The 23,402-nt window shown below is 41.3% G+C and overlaps 1 protein-coding gene across 1 annotated transcript in view; it reads right to left on the reverse strand.

Annotated features, from left to right (window-relative positions):
* arhgef37 (Rho guanine nucleotide exchange factor (GEF) 37) overlaps positions 1-23,402 on the reverse strand; it is a 100,841-nt gene that overhangs the window by 19,720 nt on the left and 57,719 nt on the right. The window contains 7 exon segments of the mRNA XM_034182324.1: positions 3,257-3,266; positions 4,197-4,276; positions 4,279-4,317; positions 4,419-4,565; positions 11,079-11,094; positions 21,420-21,589; positions 21,670-21,783. Coding sequence (XP_034038215.1) covers positions 3,257-3,266; positions 4,197-4,276; positions 4,279-4,317; positions 4,419-4,565; positions 11,079-11,094; positions 21,420-21,589; positions 21,670-21,783 — 576 coding nt within the window.

Genomic DNA, 23,402 nt, shown 5'->3' on the forward strand with positions numbered 1-23,402 from the left:
AGAGACAGAGCTCATTAAAGTAGTGAATGATGTCGAGCAATGGACTCAGACACCACTACGGTTTTGGTGTTGTTAGATCTCAGTGCTGCATTTGATACCGTGGATCGTCATATTTGCTCGATAGGTTGGAGAATCTTTTTGGGATTACTGGAAGTGCCCTTGCGTGGTTGACGTCATATCTGTCCAGTCATTCTTAATGTGTCTTGTATAATAACACTACCTCTAATCTTAGTGACATGAGATTTGGAGTTCCTCAGCGATCCATTTTAGGCCCCTTGCTTTTCTCCCTGTATGTAGCACCCCTTGGGCGTATACTGCGGAGTTTTGAGACTGCCTTTCATTGTTACGCTGATGATACTCAGTTGTACAGGCCGATAACTGCGGGAAATCTCACTCCCATAAAATCCCTGGAGGACTGTCTTCTATCAGTGAGAAGTTGGATGTCTAGTAACTTCGTACTTTTAAAATTTGATAAGACTTAAATGATGGTTCTTGGTCCAGCGAGACATCGGCATCAGTTTGACCAGCTGGTGCTCAGCCTGGGTTCATGTGTCATACATCATATGGACAAAATGAGGAACCTTGGGGCAATTTTTGATCCCACGCTGTCTTTTGACCTCCACATCAGGGATGTTACTAGGACTGCTTTTTTCCATCTGTGAAATATAGCGAGGATCCACCCCATCCTGTCTATGGCTGATGCTGAGACCCTGATTCATGCTTGTGTTTCTTCTAGATTAGATTATTGTAATGTTTTATTTTCAGGGTTACCGCAGTCCAGCATTAGGGGTCTTCAGCTGGTTCAGACTGCTGCCACCAGACTTTTAACACGTAGCAGAAGGTCTGAACATATCACACCCATTTTGGCATCTTTGCACTGGCTCCCTGTCTCTGTGAGAGCAGATTTTAAGGTTTTGTTATTGACTTCTGAAATTGTTCATAAACTGGCACCATCTTATCTGGCTGATCCGGTGGAACTTCACGTGCCGGCCCAGGCTTTGCAGTCGTAGGATGCGGGACTTCTCTGTGTTCCCAGGGTGAAGAAGAAGTCAGCAGGTCAAAGAGCCTTTTCTCATCGTGCACCCGCCCTGTGGAACAGTCTTCCTGCAACCGTGAGGCAGAGTCTGTGGACATTTTTAAGTCAAGACTGAAAACCTATTTTTATTCTCTTTCTTATGAATAGTTTTTATTTTTTTATCTGTTTTATTTTTTTACTTCTGTTTTTAATTGTGTTTGAAATTTTTTTTTATTGATTTTTAATTTATTTATTTAAATTTTATGTTGAACTGCTCCGTGTAAATCACCTTGAGATGGCTTTTGCTGTGATTTGGCGCATTATAAGCTAATTAAATTAAATTAATTAAATTAAAATTAAAGCATCAAGTTCTTTTAGTGTCTAGTCATGTCCAAAGAAATGTGGCTCACAAAAAAAACAACAAACAGGTTTTCTGTTTTTATCTTTCTTCAACTCTTTGCCCTTGTGACATCACACAGATCTGACCGGGATAAATATCAGAATTCTGACTTCTCTCTGCTGTCAGACAACAGTGGTTTGCTGTTACAGTAATTACCCAGAACACCCACTGTTCCCAACCCGGGTCCGTGCCTCCCTCAAGGAGGTGCCAAAGATCACCAGCGTGAGTGAGGTTTTGTCTGCTCTTGGGTTGTAAAAATCAGATGTACACATATTAAATAAAATCATCATAATAACACACTTACTGGATAATAAACTTATTTAAAATGACTTTTAGTGGTAGATGAACCAAAGAGAAAAGGAGAAGAAATATATAACTACCATAAATCTTTGAAAAAAAAGAAGATGACTTAAATTTCAAATTATTCAAAACTGTATCACTACTCAGTAATTGCTGTGTGACTTTAGGAAGATGATTTTGAAAATAGTTGATTGCATCAGATAGAAATGTGATATTGTCCTCCTTTAAGGACCCTTCACACACTGTGCGAAGTTTGGTTGAATACGGCGAAGCAGCGTAAAACAGGTCAATTAGTGCACACGAAACATCGTGCCGACAAGCAGGCGTGCACGATCCCAGTGCGATGGTTTCTCTGTGTCTTTCGAGCAGGAACACAGTGTGAGGTGCACCACATCGCGCCGCTGATATGGAATAAATAAAAAATAAAAACCATCTAGTACCTGTGGAACCACATTGTGCTGTTTATGTGGAATAAATAAAAAAAAACATAACACCCATGGGATTTGTACCTGCACTTTACTGATTACCAGCCCAAAACTTTACCACTGAGCTACTGTCACTTGCCTGTAAACGGTGCAGGGAAATGCCTGAAATCAACAAAAAGATGGACGTATTAAAAAAATAAATAAATAAAACCATACACCACAAAAAACACAGCATTTTATATTGAATCCCTCTTATCATGCAGGCAATACAAGTATGATCTGTCTGTTCCTCTGTAGATGACCCATGGTCACAAACATACAGTCATGAAATGACAGAAATGAGAAGCACTTCGCTTCATACTCATTCGCTCATTCATGTCCACATCTGCTGGCGGGTATTTAGCCGGCCTGCGCGCATGTCCTGCTGACACGCATGTCTTGTGGATGGCACGCTAGAAGTGACACCGCGTCATATGGAACAGAGCTCACGTAGGTGATGTGAAAGTCAGATCGCCCACTGCGTGTTCTGCTCTGATGGTCCGTTTCAACCTGGGGGCAGCCTGTCAATGGACTGCAGCAAGGGAGCGCGTGCACGCTCACTGCAGCCCACAGCATATATCGCCACAGTGATATATGTTTTTATTTATGTCGACATGATGACAGCAAACAGACACACGCGCATCACAGTGGGCACCTGTTAGTCCATGTCCGTCCAAACACAGCAAGTGTTGTCCAGCTGGGATGTCCAGAATGACAGATCTCCACAGTGGGCAGCCACACCTCCTGTCAGTTCAGTGCACACACCAAAGCCACACTCATAGGGAACCTAGACAAATTTCACTGCCAGCATGACAGTGATTGTCTGCAGACTGTTGTCGTGCCAAGAGTGCAAATGACCACACATTATCTAAGTGCCAAATGAGCAGTGTTAGATGTTCATGTGTGCCAGCTGGAATTTGGCCGACACCTGCCACGAGAGGGACTGATGGTTCGCACAGAGCACACTCTGTCCTTTCAGCTGCTGGTGTGCGTAATAGTTGTAGCAACAGGTGTACGTGGCGTTCGAGGCAGGGATGATTTTACACATTTTGCACACGATTCCTGCTTCATGCGCACTTCGACCAAACTTCTCACTAGATGTGAAGGGGCCCTTAAAGAAAGCACATCACCAAAATGAAAGTATGAAACAAACATTTTTTTTCTGAACATTAGTCTTCCAGCCTCAATATTTTTGTTTATCTTCCTATTTTTTGGCTCACACTGATTACCGTAATTTCCTGAATATAAGTCGTTTCTGTCAAACAATGCATTCTGAAGAAGTGTTAAAAATTGTGTATAAATCACACCATATTTCTGTGTATGGCACTGACTTTGTAACTCAGTGTTTGCCTGGAGACGAGTTTAACAACAGACAGGAACTCAGTGCAGCAAATGTGCACACCACAGCCTGTGCTGTTTCTTAAAAAAAGGATTGTTAAATTCCAAAAATAACTAAGATGGACAAATAAACATGCACTGGACAGCATATTACATGTTATCTGATGCAGATTGCCCCACATTTGGGGTCCCACACAGTATAAATGTTTTTCAAGCTTGAATATAGTGCATTGTTGTAGTGTATTTTTAATATTAGCATTATTTTTTTGTTTTGTTTCATGGTTTGATTCCTTGGAAAGCCCTTTATCATTATTATTGTCAATGTTGATAATAATAGTTTTTCCCCCAATTTTTCAGGATATAAGTAGCACTGATGTATAAGCTGCAAAACCTCCCAAAGTAGTTTAAAAAATGATGCTACTTATAGTGCAGAAAATACGGTACTTGTTTGTGCTATCCTATACCACCCCCACCCCCCCCCCCCCCCACCCCCCCACCCCCCCCCCCCCCACCCCCCCCCCACCCAAAAAAGATAAATGATTGAATAAACAGATTTGGTTTTAAGTAGGCTTTGTCGTTGAAGGCTAATAAAATTAAGTTGACGCAAGCACAAAGTTTCCTGAGTTGTTCATCAACAGTCAGACATTGTTCACGATGATGCTGCACTAACCTGGATGACGGTGTACTGAGTGCTTCCTCTACATTTCGGCACAGACTCTGCAGCTTCCTTGCGCCTTCTAGAACTGCAAACTCTGCCCACCTGCCAGAAACCACTGGGAGTCAAGAGAGCTGTGAGGGAGCTTCAAGGAAGTCAAAAAACAGAGAAACAAGCTTAATTATGATGGAAAAATTGTTACACATGTACGCGTGTCTGGATATTAAAGTTCACAGCACAGCAGACCTGTTGTGCAAAACAGTGGAACAGCTGCTCCATGTCGGAGGCCAGGTCTTTGTGCAGACAGCTGAAGGTCCCCAGCAGGCTCCAGATCATCTGCAGAGCCCAACTGTTAAACTGAGGAAGCTCATTCAGGAGCAAGTGTTGATGGTCCTGGAGACAGGAGAGGAAATGACAGCAAGGCAGGTGAGATGATGAAAGGAGTGAAGAAGAGATGAGAGGCAGAAACAAGAAGATTAAACTAAACATTAGGATGCAGTTTGGACAAAACAAATTGTCAGATGGACACAGATGACTGGCCCACAGCTTTGGAAACACTACAACAAAACATGAGTCCATTACTTTTTTTTATCAGCTCTTTAATTTGGGATTTTTGTGCATTATTATGTACTTCTATTATTGGTGTTTATTATGTTTAATGTAAGTTAATAATATTATTGTTAATAAACGCATGATTTTCGTTTAGTTTTTCTCAGTTGCTAAAACACTAAACCCTGTTGTCTGAACCAAATGCTCAGTTGCCTGAATCAGTCACTCTTTTGTCAAAACCATAAGCACTTTTCACCAGTTTAGACACAACTTGCCAGCACATTTTCATTGCGGCTGAATCACAATCAAGTTGACCAACTTGCAAGTGTTGATGTTGTAGCCCAATCTACAATAAACTGTGTGTTCAAGGCTATGGAGTTTGTTGTCATTTCCATTGTTGCCAAAACATGCCCTTAACTTCCAAATTTGATAGAGATCAGATGAAAACTTTTCGAGTGACAGCGAATTACAGTATGTGCTTCTAATGTGGGAAATTTTACTGTTATGCTGGTGCATGCAAAATATTCAATTCAACTGATACAGCATTACTTGATATTTCATTTTTGTAATTACTTTTTTCAGGTTCAGGAAGTCACAGCAACCAATCCGAACCATGATGACATATCTATATGAACATAGAACAATATTTAATTTCAGACTGTTTTTTTTTCAGATAAACCTGCGGTGTTGCAATTTTTCGTTTTGTAAGCGCTTGTAAAGGTCTTGAAATAATAAAATATGTTCAAATAAACTGGTTATTGTTCATTTATATTAAGGAGTTACAGTTGTATTGCAGTTTTTCACAATTGCTAAAACACATTTTGTGAAACCATTTACCCTTTTCTCAAAACTCTAAACACAAAACCCATTTTTCAACCACATGCACAAAACCCTAGATTCTTGTTACAAAACTGACCAATCATCTCAAAACCATTTTAAGTTTTCCCAAAACCAACTAATGGTCTCAGAATCATTCTTTTAGCAGTCAAAATGAAAATCCTGCTGAGCAATGATACACAATACATCAAACAATGGAAAACACAGTGTGCAGGGCAGGGCATATAGCTCCTGAAGTCTTTTTATTCATTGAAATCTAACTATAAATGAAACAGGGTAAATCTACAATCAAAAAATAAAATATTACAATAAAAGAGCTTCATCATGCCTTTGGCCTGGGTCAGGCCACAAGACTTCGTCAACATCACAAGTGATGTTCTCTCTTCTGAGGCAGTGGGGGAAGAAGGCTCTTGTGTGGTTTATCCAGCCTTGGCATGACTCCTTAGTTATGTCGCCACAAGCTAACTCCATGGCCCACAGGAGATCCACTCTGATATAGGGTTGCCGGTCATATACCTTCCACCTCCAACTTGAACAAAACTCCTCTATGGGGTTCAGGAAAGGTGAGTATGGTGGGAGGTACATATTGATGAATTGCTCATTGATGTTAAACCATTCTCTTATTTGAGCAGCAAGATGGAATCTTACATTGTCCCATATGATCACATATGTGTACTGGTCATTCATCTCATGCTGCCGAGCCACCAAAACATCCCGGAGACCTGCTAGAAATGTAAGAAGGTGTTGAGTGTTGTATGGCCCTAGTGTTACATGTCGATGCAGGACCCCACAGTTGCTTATGGCAGCACAAATGGTCACATTGCCACCACGCTGACCAGGAACATCAACAATGGCACACTGACCAATTATGTTCCGGCCCCTCCTTCTCCTCTTCGCTAGGTCAAATCCTGCTTCGTCCACTAATATATATTCATGGGGCTTTTCACTGGCCTCCAATTCAAATATTCTATATATAAAAAAATAGATAGATAGTTTTGTAAAGCCTCGGTCCCACCGAGTGAAGAAGGAGTGAAGAAGGAGCCACGCACCCTGTTTTTTTTTTGTTTCGTGAGGTATCGTGGCATTACAGTGGCTCAGAGTGGCTCTTAGAGACATTATCTTCAGTTAATGAGGCTCCTCTCTGAGCGTGGCGCTAATTTCAAGATGTTCAAAATTTAGCAACAACAGCATGGCGCAGTTTGTGTTCGAGTTACTGCGACGGCTTAGAGGCATTTGCGTGGTGCTTACGAGTCTGCAAAAGTCCATTATCCGTGCGCCTGGCACCTTCGCAGGACCTGAGAGGCTATTTTTGGAGCGGCTCCTCCTCTTGCGCACACAATTGCACCTGCTCTGTGCACTGGACTATATTTTGTAGTGGATTAATCATTTTCTGCCAAACCTTGGATGTTGAAAACACTTCTAATCACTTCTGGCATCACAGAGGACTGTTTCATCTGGACACTTTTTTCCTCTTTCCTGCTCCATGTGGAATGTATTTTGAACAGCTTAAGGTAATTACACTCAACAAAAATATAAATGCAACACTTTTGGTTTTGCTCCCATTTTGTATGAGATGAACTCAAAGATCTAAAACTTTTTCCACATACACAATATCACCATTTCCCTCAAATACTGTTCACAAACCAGTCTAAATCTGTGATAGTGAGCACTTCTCCTTTGCTGAGATAATCCATCCCACCTCACAGGTGTGCCATACCAAGATGCTGATTAGACACCATGATTAGTGCACAGGTGTGCCTTAGACTGTCCACAATAAAAGGCCACTCTGAAAGGTGCAGTTTTGTTTTATTGGGGGGGGGGATACCAGTCAGTATCTGGTGTAACCACCATTTGCCTCATGCAGTGCAACACATCTCCTTCGCATAGAGTTGATCAGGTTGTCAATTGTGGCCTGTGGAATGTTGGTCCACTCCTCTTCAATGGCTGTGCAAAGTTGCTGGATATTGGCAGGAACTGGTACACGCTGTCGTATACGCCAGTCCAGAGCATCCCAAACATGCTCAATGGGTGACGTCCGGTGAGTATGCCAGCCATGCAAGAACTGGGACATTTTCAGCTTCCAAGAATTGTGTACAGATCCTTGCAACATGGGGCCGTGCATTATCCTGCTGCAACATGAGGTGATGTTCTTGGATGTATGGCACAACAATGGGCCTCAGGATCTCGTCACGGTATCTCTGTGCATTCAAAATGCCATCAATAAAATGCACCTGTGTTCTTCATCCATAACAGACGCCTGCCCATACCATAACCCCACCGCCACCATGGGCCACTCAATCCATAACATTGACATCAGAAAACCGCTCACCCACACGACGCCACACACGCTGTCTGCCATCTGCCCTGAACAGTGTGAACCGGGATTCATCCGTGAAGAGAACACCTCTCCAAGGTGCCAAACGCCAGCGAATGTGAGCATTTGCCCACTCAAGTCGGTTACGACGACGAACTGGAGTCAGGTCGAGACCCCGATGAGGACGACGAGCATGCAGATGAGCTTCCCTATGCAAACCGATTGTTCCAGCAGCTGTTCGAGTAGCTGGTCTCAGACGATCTTGGAGGTGAACATGCTGGATGTGGAGGTCCTGGGCTGGTGTGGTTACACGTGGTCTGCGGTTGTGAGGCTGGTTGGATGTACTGCCCAAATTCTCTGAAACGCCTTTGGAGGTGGCTTATGGTAGAGAAATGAACATTTAATACACAAGCAACAGCTCTGGTGACATTCCTGCTGTCAGCATGCCAATTGCACGCTCCCTCAAATCTTGCGACATCTGTGGCATTGTGCTGTGTGATAAAACTGCACCTTTCAGAGTGGCCTTTTATTGTGGGCAGTCTAAGGCACACCTGTGCATTAATCATGGTGTCTAATCAGCATCTTGATATGGCACACCTGTGAGGTGGGATGGATTATCTCAGCAAAGGAGAAGTGGTCACTATCACAGATTTAGACTGGTTTGTGAACAATATTTGAGGGAAATGGTGATATTGTATATGTGGAAAAAGTTTTAGATCTTTGAGTTCATCTCATACAAAATGGGAGCAAAACCAAAAGTGTTGCGTTTATATTTTTGTTGAGTGTATTTTTAATGTTTTTTAGAGCTTGATAAAACAGTTCCTAGCTGTAAAAGTATGTCTGTATGTTGATGTCTGTTGGATGTAAAAGTATGTTGATTTAATATTTTGTTAATGGATCACATGAGCTCCGCTGTGTGTGCGCACTGAGGCAGGACCTGAGAGGCTATTTTTGGAGCGGCTGTCTTGCGCACACAATTCCACCGGCTCTGTGCACTGGACATTTTCTGTCAAACCTTGGATGCCGAAAATACCGCAGATTTCACTTTTAACAAGAGATTTTGTCATGGAAAGCCGCGCGGAGGCTTCGCGCATCACGACCGATTCGCTTTGGAAGCGAGACAAAGGAACACCTCCGTTTCGGCGTGTCAGAGGACAAGTTTGGACATGTCCAGCTCTCCACAATTTCACTGATACTTACTGGACTGGTAAGCATTGAAAGCCGAGATAGATCAAAGCCAGATACATTTTTCAAATAGTTTCCAGGTGCCAGTCTCTAACAGCTTCTGAAAAAATTCTGATGGAAAAAATCCCCAAATCATTCCGCCATTTCCAGACAATGAAAATCTGACGACGGAGCGGGACCACTCCTTCCACAAGGCGTGCTCACAGGCGGATGACGTCACCAACAGGCGTGGAAAAACTCACGCATGCGCACAAGGGTTCAAGCTTGTCTGACGTAAAAACATATGAATCAAATCCATATAGTTTAAAAAAAATAAAAAGGAAGGTACGATACTTTATGGACAGACCTCGTATATATATATATATATATATATATATATATATATATATATATATATTGAAAATGATCCTCAGGTGTATATAATAAAACGGCCACCTCATTCTGTATGCAGAACGGCACAGCGCGCAAAAGAGTGCTTTTGCAGAAATAAACGGACGAACACAAAGTTAAAGTGGATTCACGTTGTAAAAATGATTGTGCTTAAAGCCAGGGAAAAATAAAGCCAGCAAGCCACGGATGGAAAGGAAGCCAGAAAGAGCACAGAGACAGCTGTCCATGAAAGGACAACAGCAGCACGCGCAAAACAGCGATTTTGCAGAAATAAACGGACAAACATAAAGTTTTGTGTGTTTAAAGGTGGAAAAAAAAAAAAAAAAAAAAAAAAAAAGCCAGAGAGCCGCGGAGCAAGCGAGGCACTCAGAGGCGGCTCTCCAGGAACCCGTGGTTCGGGTGTAGCTGGTCTGGTGCATTACAGGTGGACAGCAGCCTGGTGCACAGCGCACAACTGCGGAACTGTGATGGAGTGTCTATTTTTGGACTGCGTTTAAAAAAAAGAAGGGACATCTTTAAATGCTGCTGTGAATCTGTGAATTGAAAACCCACACTTTAAAGGGACCAGGTGTGGGAGGGCTGGAGGTTTGGACCAAACTCATGCCTAAACGTGCGCCAGCATGGCGTTATCATGGCGCTATCATGGCACTATGTGGCTTAGTGTGGCTGATGCGAGCCATTCGAGGCTGTAATGACAGGTGGTCGTGGCTCACTAGAGGCTGCTATGTGGCACATGCGGGGTACAGAGGCACATAGTGGCACCTTCATAGTGGATACGTGATAGATGAAAACGTGGGTCATTCTTCAAATAATCACCCCACACCCATGCGTGGCTCCTTCTTCAGCCTTCATTATTCGGCGGGACCGAGGCTTTAGTGAACAGAAAGACAGGCAGATATGATAGTGTTTAAAGTATGCAGTACTTGTACTGTATCTGAATGTGTACTTACTTGGACATACTCATATCTGAGCTCTTTCACTCTGTTAGAGTTGCGTTCAAAGGGTACTCTGTACACTTGTTTCATGCGCACTCTGTTGCGTTTCAGGACACAGTCAGTGGTGGAGAGGCTTACGGTGTTGATTCCTTCAAAATTGACATTGTCTTCAATCACTTGCTGTTGTATTTCGCGTAGTCTAATGGTGTTGTTTTGAATGACCATGTCAACTATCAGGGTCTCCTGCTGCTGGGAGAACATAAAGGTTCTTCCACCTCCCCCTGGCATCCTTGCAATTCTACACAAGTGAATATACAATATACGCTTTGTCACAGTGGTCTACAAAATCTGCTGTAACTGTGTACTGTATACAGTACTGAACATTTACACTATACCTGTTCTGTTGTCTGAATGTCTGAATTATTGAAGCCACAGAGAAATGGCTAAGGTTAGGTTGGACTCGAAGTCCTGCTTCTCTCATTAACATCCCATGAACCAGAACATGGTCAATGATTGTGGCCCGAATTTCATCATTTACTGTAACTCGTTGTCTTCCTCTTCCTCCTCTTCATACTCCCCCACCTCTAACACGCACCCACCCCCTGCGCCTCTGGTTTCTGTCCACTGTTGCAATGAAACTCCAACCAGCCTGTTTCAACTCTGAACTGGCTTATATTGGTTGTCACATCATTAGACACAAGTGTTAACAGTTCTGACTAGTAGTGTCTAATTGGTGACATCTGTGCTTTAATTGTGTTTATCTTCTGTTTTGTTTGGTTAGTAATATAATTAAGAAGTGAATTATTATGCAGAATGTGTTTTATAGTATGAGAATGTGTTTAGAGTTTTGCAAAAAGAGTGAATGAATTTTGCTAAATGTGTCTACCTATGTGAAAGTCATCTACGGTTTTGCCAAAAGGGAGATTAATTCAATAACTGTGTAAAGGCATTTGAGAATTTTATTTAGGCAATAGGGTTTTGTGTTTTAGCATCTGAGAAAAACTGTGACATTATGTTGAATATCATTGAATTTGAATTGTTGTTTTCCCCAAAAATTCGAGTTTTGTGACCACACCTTTTGTTCACCAAAATAGTGGGTTAGTAGTGTCCATACATAGCCCTGGAGAATCCTCTACCCAAAGGATGTCAGTGGATCAAATGGTATGTAACAGTAGTCTAGCTTAGTCTTTATTCATAACAGAAAAATAGTTTTTCAATTCTCATTTGAAGTGAACATTTGGGCACTAACAGCTGGAAACTGTTAGTACATACTGTGTCCGTACATAGTGTCGTGTATTGTGCTAAAATCAGGATAGTAAACAGCAAACCATTGATATTTCAGCAAATAAATTTTAGTAATACACAAATAAAAAAATAATGCATGATTTTGAATAATTAGATTTTTTTGTGTTGTGTCTGTACATAGATAACTTCAGTTCTGTTATATGGTAGCAGAGGTCACATTAAACAATTCTGACAGAAGTTCTTTTGATATATGTATTACTATGTGTATTCCCACTTTTGGGGATGGATGTTTCAAGTTAAGCAATAAAGCTACTTTTTTTCAGAAATGATGTCGTGTTCTACGTATTTTTGATCATATAAAAAATAAATTTTGAGCCGTTTCCATGTGAAATCATGAATACGAGGTCTGTCCAAAAAGTATCAGACCTTTTTATTTTTTTCAAAAACCATATGGATTTGAATCATGTGTGCTTGCATGAGCCAACCTTGAACCTTCATGCGCATGCGTGATTTTTTTCACGCCCATCGGTTGCATCATTCGCCTGTGAGCAGGCTTTGTGTGAGCACTGGTCCTCCCCTCTCGTTGGATTTTCATTGCGAGGTGGAACGATTTGGAGCTTTGCTGCATCAAATTTTTCTAGAAACTGTGAGACAGCCAGGTGGAAACCATTCGGAAGATTCAGGCGGCTTTCGGTGACAATCCTATGGGCATCACACAGATTAAGGAGCGTTACAACCGGTTTAAAGACGGCACACAATGGCGGAGGGTGCGCCGCGCTCCGATCGGCCATTGACATGCTGAAACGACCAGATCATTTCCAAAGTGAACACTGTGTTGATCCGGGATGTCGTCTGACTACCAGAGAAATTGCAGAAGAGGTGAACATCAGCACTTTTTTGGCACATTCCATTGTTACAGGAGATTTTGTAATGAAAGACGTGCGGAAGTTGGAAGTCTCGCAGGACATGTTGTGACATGTCCAGCTCTTACACAATTCCTCGGATACTTACTTGACTGAAAAGCCACCGAAAGCCATTTGAATCTTCCGAATGGTTTCCACCTGGGTGTCTCTCACAGTTTCTGGAAAAATTTGATTCAGCGCTGCTCCAATCGTTCAGACATTTCCTCAAAATGAAAATCCAACGAGGGGGGAGGACCAGTGCTCACTCATAGCCTGCTCACAGGCAAATGACGCAACCGACAGGCGTGAAAAAACTGCATGCAAACACATGCACACGAAGGTTCAAGGTTGGCTCATGAAGACAGTTACTTCAAAAATATTTTCAGGCATTGAGCTCTGGATACTATAGTATAGATTGTTTTAGAAGTATTTTCATCTTCATCTGAGGAACTTCATTTTTTACCTCTTGTGCACCACAGCTGGTCAACTTGATTGTGATTCAGCCGTTCTGATGCACCTGTGTTGCATAATAGTGAACACAGATGGCAAAAGTCAAACACAGTTAAAGAACTGGTGTCACCGGTTGAACACAACAACTCAAAACTCATCACACTTGTGGCCAATGATGTGAGGGAACATATATAAGCCAGTTCAGAGAGCACTGGTTTGTGAGGCACGACAACGGATAGAAATCTGAGAGGAGGAGTTGGTATGAGAGGAGGCTGAAGTGACCAGGTGGTCGAGGTGGTCAGCGAAGACAAAGAACAGTAATATCTGATGAAATGACCATGTTCTTGTCCACGGTATGAGCACGAGGGAGGCCGGACAAAGGGTCCAACCAAACATCAGTAGATTCACTGTGTCCACCAGAATCCCAAGAATACTATGTATATACTGTACAACAGTATACGGTAAGTAAATACATGTTTGAGTACATCACTGTGCCAATGTACTGTAGTACTTTTATGGAGGGTTAGTCTAAAGCCCCTGTGACACATAGTAAGATTGTGCCAGAAGCATGCCGATATGGAAAATATTGCCATAATCCAATGCAGTCGGGAAGAAAAGAAGCGCGGTCTGCAGTGTCGGAGCGCAGACAGACTGCCTCATCCACGCGTGTCAGATCGTATCCACAGCGTATGTGGATGACACAGACTACTGTCAGATGGCCATAAAAAGCACTGCAGACTGCCTGATCTCCAACTTTCTGGATGGCAAACACGGGACTGCACCGCGCGTGTTCGTGGCGCACAGGCGCTGCGCACACACGCGTGGGGCTGCAATTATCACTCAGCTGTGTGTGTGTGTGTATGCATAACACTGCATGGGCCACTAAGCGCGCGCCGGGTGCACGTGCGCCTTCCAATGGACAGCTCCGCTCCAAAGTTTGCTGGCAGTGTGCCATGCAGTACCTCAGACGGTGCGCCTTTCCAGGGAACTTTCTTTTTTCGTTTTTGCTGACTTCAGGAGTACAACACAACTCTGGATACCACGATGGTTGAATTATCACATGGAAGCAATGTTTTTCTTTTGGGTGATTAGATGCTAACCACAGGCTGTGTCCCGCCTTCATGCCCACGTGCACGCTGTGAAAGACTCCTGGGCCGCTGTTGGAGGTGAGATTCATGTTTACTACAGTTTTTTCCATTCGCTAACACACTACAACGACATCCATAGCACAATTATTTTAACTGACACACAGAGAGCAAAACCTCCTCTCAAGTCTCCAAAAGTCTAAACAGTTTCTGCTGTACACACATTTTGCAATTCAAAATGGCACTTTTTAAATGAACTGAACACGGTTCTCTGCATAAGACACAACAATCTGACATAAGTCACATGTTTGCAATTTCAAAACACTGCTATTCAAAATGACACTACATGAGCTAATTGGCCAATATATGGTCCACCTGGACAAACACCTGAATGCTTAATTGTCAACACTTCAATCAGGAAATAAGCACTATAAAAAGAGCACAGGTGAGCACCTCTTTCTTTTACAACAACAATGGAAGACGTTGCAGAGAGAGGAAGAGGAAGAGGGAGAATGAGAATGAGAGGGGGGGAAGAGTAGAGGTAGGGGTAGAGCTGGGAGAGGAGTTCATGGATGAAGAAGACAACAACTCTCAAATGAAATCAGAGCAACCTTAGTTGATCATGTCATCAACCACGGGCTGACAATGTGAGAAGCTGGACAGAGAATTCAGCCCAACTTACATTCGCCTCTGTCATCCGGACATTTAGACTACAGCACAGGTATGTCACCAACATTTCTTTCACACTATGTAGTACAGCCCATGTCATAGTGTATCAGTTGGGTGACACCTGTTTACTTCATGAATGGCTGATGTCATACACTAATTGTACAGGTTTCCTGTACAATTTACTCTACTGTGGGGGAAATATCTTTAGGCTGCATTGTCCAAGCCCTATATACTTGTTTTGTTTTGTTTGTTTTTTTGTTTTTCTAAAGGACTGAGAGACGCAACCATGGTGGAGGAAGGGGCCAAATGTTCACTGGGGTACAGGAAGCTGCCACTGTAAACTTGGTTTTGGAAAATAATGAAATTAGATTACATTAAATTCAAAGCCACATCATCCAAGACATCATCTTCTACAATATTTAACGAGTCAGTCTGTCCACACTGACTCGCAAACAACTTTATAAGGTGTCTTTTGAGAGAAACTCTCAAAGAAACAAAGAGCTCAGACGTGCATATGTGGATGTATGTACAGTATTGACTGCAGTACACTACACGCAACATGTTTTCCAGTGTGCTGGATAAAATCATATAGCCTTTTGTTCTTTGTTTTCAGGGAGTACTGGAAATAGATGCTCATGCAATCCCACATGAGTTCATCTTCATAGATGAGGCTGGCTTCAACCTTCCAAAGACCAGAAGAAGGGGAAGAAACATTGGCCACAGAGCCATTATACTCGTAAATGTTCCTGGCCAACGTGCTGGGAACATCATAATGTGCGCTGCCATCTCCAATACGCATGGTGTCCTCCACAGTCATGCCAACCTTGGACCATACAACACAGCCCATATTCTCACATTTCTGAACAGACTCCACAACATTCTCATACCACCAGAGTGTATGAATGATCCAGACCATTAAAGAAACCGGTATGTTGTAGTTTGGGACAACGTGAGCTCTCATCGTGCAGCCCCAGTTCAAAATTGGTTTGCTGACCACCCACCATTTCTTGTGCAATACCTCCCACCTTACTCATCATTTCTGAACCCTACAGAAGAGTTGTTTTTGGCATGGCGGTGGAAGGTGACCAGCAGCCCTATGTGCGCATTCCTTTAGTGCAGGCTATGGAAGAGGCATGTGGTGAAATTGATGTGGGTGCGATTCAGGGACGGATAAGGCACTTCTTCCCTCGATGTCTGGCAAGGGAAGATATTGCCTGTGATGTGGACGAGGAGTTGTGGCCAGACCCAGCTGTGCGGCAAGATGCTGCCTAATTATTTTTGTTGCCTATATATTTTTCTGTAATTTTCTTTTCAGTTTACTGTTTTTATTTATTTGTGAGCATATTTTTGTTCATTCCAATGTAAATATATCTGTTGTGCGTATGTTGCACTGTCCTGTTTGGGGAAAAATAACATGTTTCAACAGCATGTGTGTATCCGCCAATATTTCTGAGCATGTGAACAATCTGAAGAATTTTCTACAAATTGAACTATTTTAGTATTGTGGCAAGCACACGAAAGATGAGAGTTTTTTACATTATGCCCAACAGTGTGTAGTTGGTTAGACAAAAATTTGGGAATATGCATGACGTGTGTGCCACTTGGTGCAAAAGTTTGATTTTGACAATGCTATATTCTGTTTTGGCTGCAGTGCTTCATTTTGCAGGCTATAGGAGGTATTTTGTAGTTTGGGTGTGTGTTTTTCTGACTTAAGTATTTGATAAACCATACTATTTTGCAAAATTGTGTTTTAGCAATTGGAAAAACTGTAATGGCGTAACGGCCTGGCACAAGTTCCACGTCATATCTCCGACAGAGATAGAAGGTGAACATTTATTACAGCGTGAGCTCCATTCAGCTCCGAGCCTGATGCGTGTAATGACGCATCACTGCGCACCACAGAGAGACACAGCTGCCTGTGTTAGATACACTTATGATGGAGACAATAGTTCATATTATTTAAGTCACCCATGGGAAGGAATGGACAAATGTCTGTAGTGTAAGGTCTAATGTGGATATAACAGCCTGTTCAGATTCACAGCGGCATGTGCACATTAGCGCACGGTGCTTTCGGCTTGATAGCTGCTGTTCACATTCACTGTACATGATAACAAGTCATAATTATTACCATGATGAAGTGTGCCATATACATTTCAACATTTCCTTTGCACTCCGGGGGGGGGGCATTATTATACATGGGATGTGCAGGTCATACCGGCAGGCTTTGCGGTGCCAGCTCTATCTTGAGGTTCCCTTGTATGCACTCAAATCATTTCGGATTCTGTTTTACAGCCAACGGAATATGTAAATTGCAGTTAGATGGTCCTCAGATTACACATGGACCACCGTCAGATAGGTGTCCCATCTAGATCACGCCCGGAAAGTTTTGAACATGTGCATCACACTTGGGGCTGCTGGCCAATTTTGACCAACTGTGTGGAATTCCGCAAATGGCTGTCAGAACGTTTTGGAACTAAAATCCGACACTTTTCGGATGTGCGCCGATTCATAACTCTGATGCCACTCTGTGTGATTCCGGCTATGTGTGATGGGGGCATAACTGTTTTTTTGGCCTAGTATTCTATGTATATTTTTGTACTTTGTTAATTTTAAGTAGGCTTACTATATACAAGTGCCAATTAGTTTTTGTACTGTACAAGTGCTCCGTGTAAATACACAGGATTTCTGTTATTTGTACTTATTTTTTACTACAATCCCAATTCCAATGAAGTTGGGATGTTGTGTAAAATGTAAATAAAAACAGAATACAATGATTTGCAAATCCTCTTCAACCTATATTCAATTAAATACACCACAAAGACAAGATATTTAATGTTCAAACTAATAAACGTTTTTGTTTTTGTGCAAATATTTGCTCATTTTGAAATGGATGCCTGCAACACGTTTCAAAAAAGCTGGGGCAACAAAAGACGGGGAAAGTTGAAGAATGCTCAAAGAACACCTGTTTGGAAACAGGTGAGTGTCATAATTGGGTTTAAAAGGAGCATCACCAAAAGGTTCAGCCATTCACAAGCAAAGATGGGGCAAGGATCACCACTTTGTGAACAACTGCATGAAAAAATAGTCCAACAGTTTAAGAATAATGTTTCACAACGTTCAATCATCTACAGTCCATAATATAATCAGAAGATTCAGAGAATCTGGAGAACTTTCTACAAGTAAGCGGCAAAGCCGAAAACCAACACTGAATGCCCGTGACCTACGATCCCTCGGGCGGCACTGCATTAAAAACCGGCATCATTGTGTAAAGGATTTTACTGTGTGGGCTCAGCAACACTTCAGAAAACCATTGTCAGTTAACACAGTTCGTCTCTACATCTACAAGTGCAAGTTAAAACGCTACCATGCAAAGCGAAAGCTGAAATGGACAGACGCAAAGTGGAAAGGTGTGCTGTGATCTGATGAGTCCACATTTCAAATTGTTTTTGGAAATCATGGACGCCATGTCCTCTGGACAAAAGAGGAAAAAGACCATCCAGACTGTTACCAGCGCAAAGTTCAAAAGCCAGCATCTGTGATAGTATGGGGGTGTGTTAGTGCCCATGGCATGGACAACTTACACATCTGTGATGACACCATCAATGCTCAAAGGTACATCCAGGTTTTGGAGCAACACATGCTGCCATTCAAGCAACGTCTTTTTCAGGGACGTCCCTGCTTATTTCAACAAGACAATGCCAAGCCACATTCTGCACATGTTATAACAGCGTGGCTTTGTAGTAAAAGAGTGCGGGTACTAGACTGTCCTGCCTGCAGTCCAGACCTGTTGCCCATTGAAAATGTGTGGCGCATTATGAAGCGCAAAATACGACAACAGAGACCCTCGACTGTTGAACAACTGAAGTCGTACATCAAGCAAGAATGGGAAAGAATTCCACGTACAAAGCTTCAACAACTAGTGTCCTCAGTTCCCAAACGCTTATTGAGTGTTGTTAGAAGGAAAGGTGATGTAACACAGTGGTAAACATACCACTGTCCCAGCTTTTTTGAAATGTGTTGCAGGCATCCATTTCAAAATGAGCAAATATTTGCACAAAAACAATAAATGTTATCAGTTTGAACATTAAATATCTTGTCTTTGCGGTGTATTCAATTGAATATAGATTAAAGAGGATTTGCAAATCATTGTATTGTTTTTTATTTACATTTTTCACAACGTCCCAACTTCATTGGAATTGGGGTTGTAGTAAAAAACAAGTACAAATAACATAAATCCTGTGTATTTACACAGAGCACTTGTACAGTACAAAAACTAACTAGCACTTGTATATAGTAAGCCTACTTAAAATTAACAAAGTACAAAAATATACATAGAATACTAGGGGTTGTACGTACAAGTGCTAAATGCACAGGTTTTTTTGTTTTGCAACATGCATTTAGCTTACAATGAACAATAAACACCGATTTCTACAGCTTCATGTCCTAAGCATTGTGTTTTCTATTTTTCTATGTTGTGTTTAGAGACTGATCAGTAGTGTTTTTAATTTTGATTGACTCAGGGCACGATTTAACAACATACCGGTAGTTCAGTTTTGAGCACAGATTGAACTGTTTTGATGTGAAAGTTTGGTTTTGCAAGAGGAGTCTGGGGTTTTGTGAATGTAGCTTGAAAATTGGGTTTCGTGTTCACAGATTAGGGAAAAGAAGAGCAGCCTTCGAGAAATGTGTCTTAGCAATTGAGAAAAACTGTAAGTATCAGTTGCAGGACCTCCAAAACAAGCAATAATAATAATAATAATAATAATAAAAATCATTAATCAATCAATCAATCAACTTTTTTTTTATATAGCGCCAAATCACAACAAACAGTTGCCCCAAGGCGCTTTATATTGTAAGGCAAGGCCATACAATAATTATGAAAAACCCCAACGGTCAAACGACCCCCTATGAGCAAGCACTTGGCAACAGTGGGAAGGTAAAACTCCCTCTTAACAGGAAGAAACCTCCAGCAGAACCAGGCTCAGGGAGGGGCAGTCTTCTGCTGAGACTGGTTGGGGCCGAGGGAAAGAACCAGGAAAAAGACATGCTGTGGAGGGGAGCAGAGATCGATCACCAATGATTAAATGCGGAGTGATGCATACAGAGCAAAAAGAGAAAGAAACAGTGCATCATGGGAACCCCCCCACAGTCTACTTCTAAAGCAGCATAACCAAGGGATAGTCCAGGGTCACCCGATCCAGCCCTAACTATAAGCCTTAGCGAAAAGGAAAGTTTTAAGCCTAATCTTAAAAGTAGAGAGGGTATCTGTCTCCCTGATCTGAATTGGGAGCTGGTTCCACAGGAGAGATTAATTCATGCATCCATTCATTTTCTGACGCTTGTCAAGGTCGCGGTTTTATTTATTGTTTTATTTTTTGTCTACTGCAAGAAAGCAACGTACTGTAATTTCCAGACTATTAGCCACTACTTTTTTAACACATTTTGAACACTGTGGCTTTTACAATGATGCGGCTAATTTATGGATTTTTACAGGCTTTATCAGAAGTGGAAATACGTCAATTGATGCTGTCAATTGATTTCCTAAAAGTTGTGCTCCTCGTGCGATGTAAATTCACACACAGTATAAATATAGGGTCTTACCTGTTCATTTTAGTGAAGAAAAGTCCCTCTCCAGCACTTTGCACCATCAGATCAGTTAGCGGAGCAGAGCCTTCTCCCCCCACCCTTCCACACCAGTTCTCTGTCTTGGCGCAACATGTCAAAAAAGTCAAAGCGCCTCATTAACGTCTCATATACCACAGACTCCATGCAATCCTGGCTGCATGCGATGAAATCTCAAGAAAAGTTAAAATTACTAAGTTCTCTGTGTGGAGCAGAGACACTGTGCACGCGCTGGATTAGGTACACGTTAATATTTAGGTGTAACAGTTGAGGGAAAAAAGCATTTACGGTACAAATGTAACTAAAAGTTAAGAAATCTTTCTGTCTAACATCTTTCTGTGTAAATATCTAATGTTACAATGTGGAGACCTGCAACTTATAAACAACTGCGGCTTATTCATGTACAATTTCTTTTTTCTTTTTAAAATTGGCGGGTGCGCTAATATTCAGGTGCGCTCTATAGTCTGGAAATTACGGTATTCTCTGGAAAATATGGTATGTATTTTACGGTATGTGAGAGAATAAGAAACAAGAACAGAAAGAAAAGGTGAGAGAAGCAGAGACAACATGAAATAAAGAAACAAGATGAGAAAAGAGGTGACAAAGAATAAGAATAAAGAGATGAGTTGAGATGAGAGAAGACAAAGCAAGATTAAAAAAAGGAAATGGGACACAAGATGTTAAGACAGAGGTGCAAATAAGGAGACAAAAATGAGTGATTGTAGTTTAAAAAGAGCAAAATGTAGCAGATAAATTAATAAAGAGGAGATCGGATCACAAGAGAAAGAAGAAAAAGAAGAGAGGAGCAGACACCATGAGGTGAGACAAAAGAGCGGAGATGGTATGAATCAAGAGGACACACCAAATAAGAAATGACTCCAACATGAAATGAAAGAAGAGAGAGCAGAGGGTGGTAACAAAAGAAGAGAGGCAGAGACAAGGACACAAGAGAAGAGAGAAGAATAAAAGATTGGAGATCAGATAATGAAGATCAAATGAAGTAGTTCTGAGTTCAACCAGACAGACGATGAACTTTCAAACCAGTTTGTAAACTCTTAGTCCACCTGTAGGCATTGGCCACAGCCTGCTCCTCATAGCTCAGAGTGGATTTGGCTTCGATCATTTCATAGTCGAGCAGTTTGTCCAGCCGCTTCCTGATCAGGTTCCTTGGGCCCACCAGTAGGTCACGGAGTGCACACAATGGCTTATGGATCAATGTCCTCATTCTTTTCTCCTGGACAGAAGCAGGGACAGAGTGGTTTAACATAAATTCAATGACCCTTTTTATTAAAACACAGCACTGAAATGACTCACAAATGTAGGAAGGATCCACTGTCTGAGGGCAGTAGCGATCTCCTTGTAGCAAACAGCTGGTTTCTCTCCATCCATGTCTAAGTCAAACGTCTCTGTTTTGCAGGCCAAGAATTCCTAAAACCCAGTAAACAAGGTGACAATTCTAATTAATGGAAAATCATGACCTTTTAGTTTTAGTTTATTCAAAGGCTGACACACAGATTTAGAATGAGACCTGTTATATCTGTTATTCTTTTATCGAGCATAGGTCACCCTTTCAAAAAAAAAGAACTCTTCTCGAGTAGGAAAAACACATATTAGTCACACCTTTTTACTATACGTACAATTCACTTTTGAGCACAGTGTTTTACAGCATACAGGAACTCAGTGTTCCACATGTGCACACCACAGCATGTGCTGTTACTAAATATCTATATTATAATAGCCAAGTGGCCTTTGTGTGCATGCATGTGTGTGTATGGCTTCAATCACAGACAAACTGGGGAGAGCTGGCACTTGCCTGTTGGTATGCTGATGTATTTTGGGTCAAGAATGAACAATGTGAAAATGGAAAGTTAATAGGACAAATATTTTTGGAGAAACTACAGATATTATCTAACAACAATGAACAATGGACATTGATAATTGCATTCTGGACTCACACACCATTCCAGCAGGGCGCGGTAAACCATCTATACATTAAAAGTGAAGTGGCATCTATGTACATGTTTGTGTGCATGATTTTATTTACTAAGTTCATTGTAAGTGCACAATATAATTGTAAATACGTTAAAAATACATGGATGACAAGAAAGTGAAAACACTTATTTTCCATTATGGTCCATTAAAAAAGAGAAATTACAAACAATAATAAAAATAATAATAATACTGATAATAGTAGTAATAATGCTAATGATAATAATAATAGTGTGTGTGTGTATGATAACAAGAACCTAAACAATTTATAAATACATTAAGACAGTAAATTAACACCAAAAAAATGTAATTAAGGTTCTACAAACATTCGGAACTCACACACCATTTCAACTCATTATAGAAACTTTGCATAATTTATTACCACTCTTGAAAAAGGTCAGCGACCTATTTTAGAAATACTACTCAATCTAGAGCCCGTGGATCCCCCACAGTGTGCTAGTAAGGTCTTTTAAATGACAAATATATGGACAAATAATTGTGTGATGGACAACATATTTCATGTTATTTGCTGTAATTTGTTCAACAGAAAATGTCAGATAGACATCGATGGAGAGGTTAACAGTGGATTTATGGAAGAAGCCCTTTAAAATTCAAGACTTTTAAATTCCAAAAATAAGCAAACTGGCTAAATAAACGTGCAACGAGTCAACATATCAGATGTTAATCGATACAGATGGACATGGACTGGTGACCCATGGCATATTGAAACACAACAATAAAAACGTGAGTCCATTCGATTTTTTTGTTTAATCAACTTTTAATTTAGGATTTTGGTCCACTGTCACTTATTACTTATTAGTGAGTTTTTTTTGTTTAGTGTGTTGATTCCTGGGAAAGTCCTATATAAATACTTTATTATTATTATTACTAGTAGTAGTAGTAGTAGTAGTAGTAGTAGTAGTAAAATAAAATTAAATAAATAAAAAGGCAGCAACAAATACTGTAGAATGTTGGAAAAATCATACATACATGTTATCATTTATAATGCCTTCCTTACATATAATCATTTATGGTGCATTGCCTGCAAGTTTCAGTTT

Source organism: Thalassophryne amazonica, chromosome 11 (assembly GCF_902500255.1).
Source record: "Thalassophryne amazonica chromosome 11, fThaAma1.1, whole genome shotgun sequence".
Classification (NCBI taxonomy): Eukaryota; Metazoa; Chordata; class Actinopteri; order Batrachoidiformes; family Batrachoididae; genus Thalassophryne; species Thalassophryne amazonica.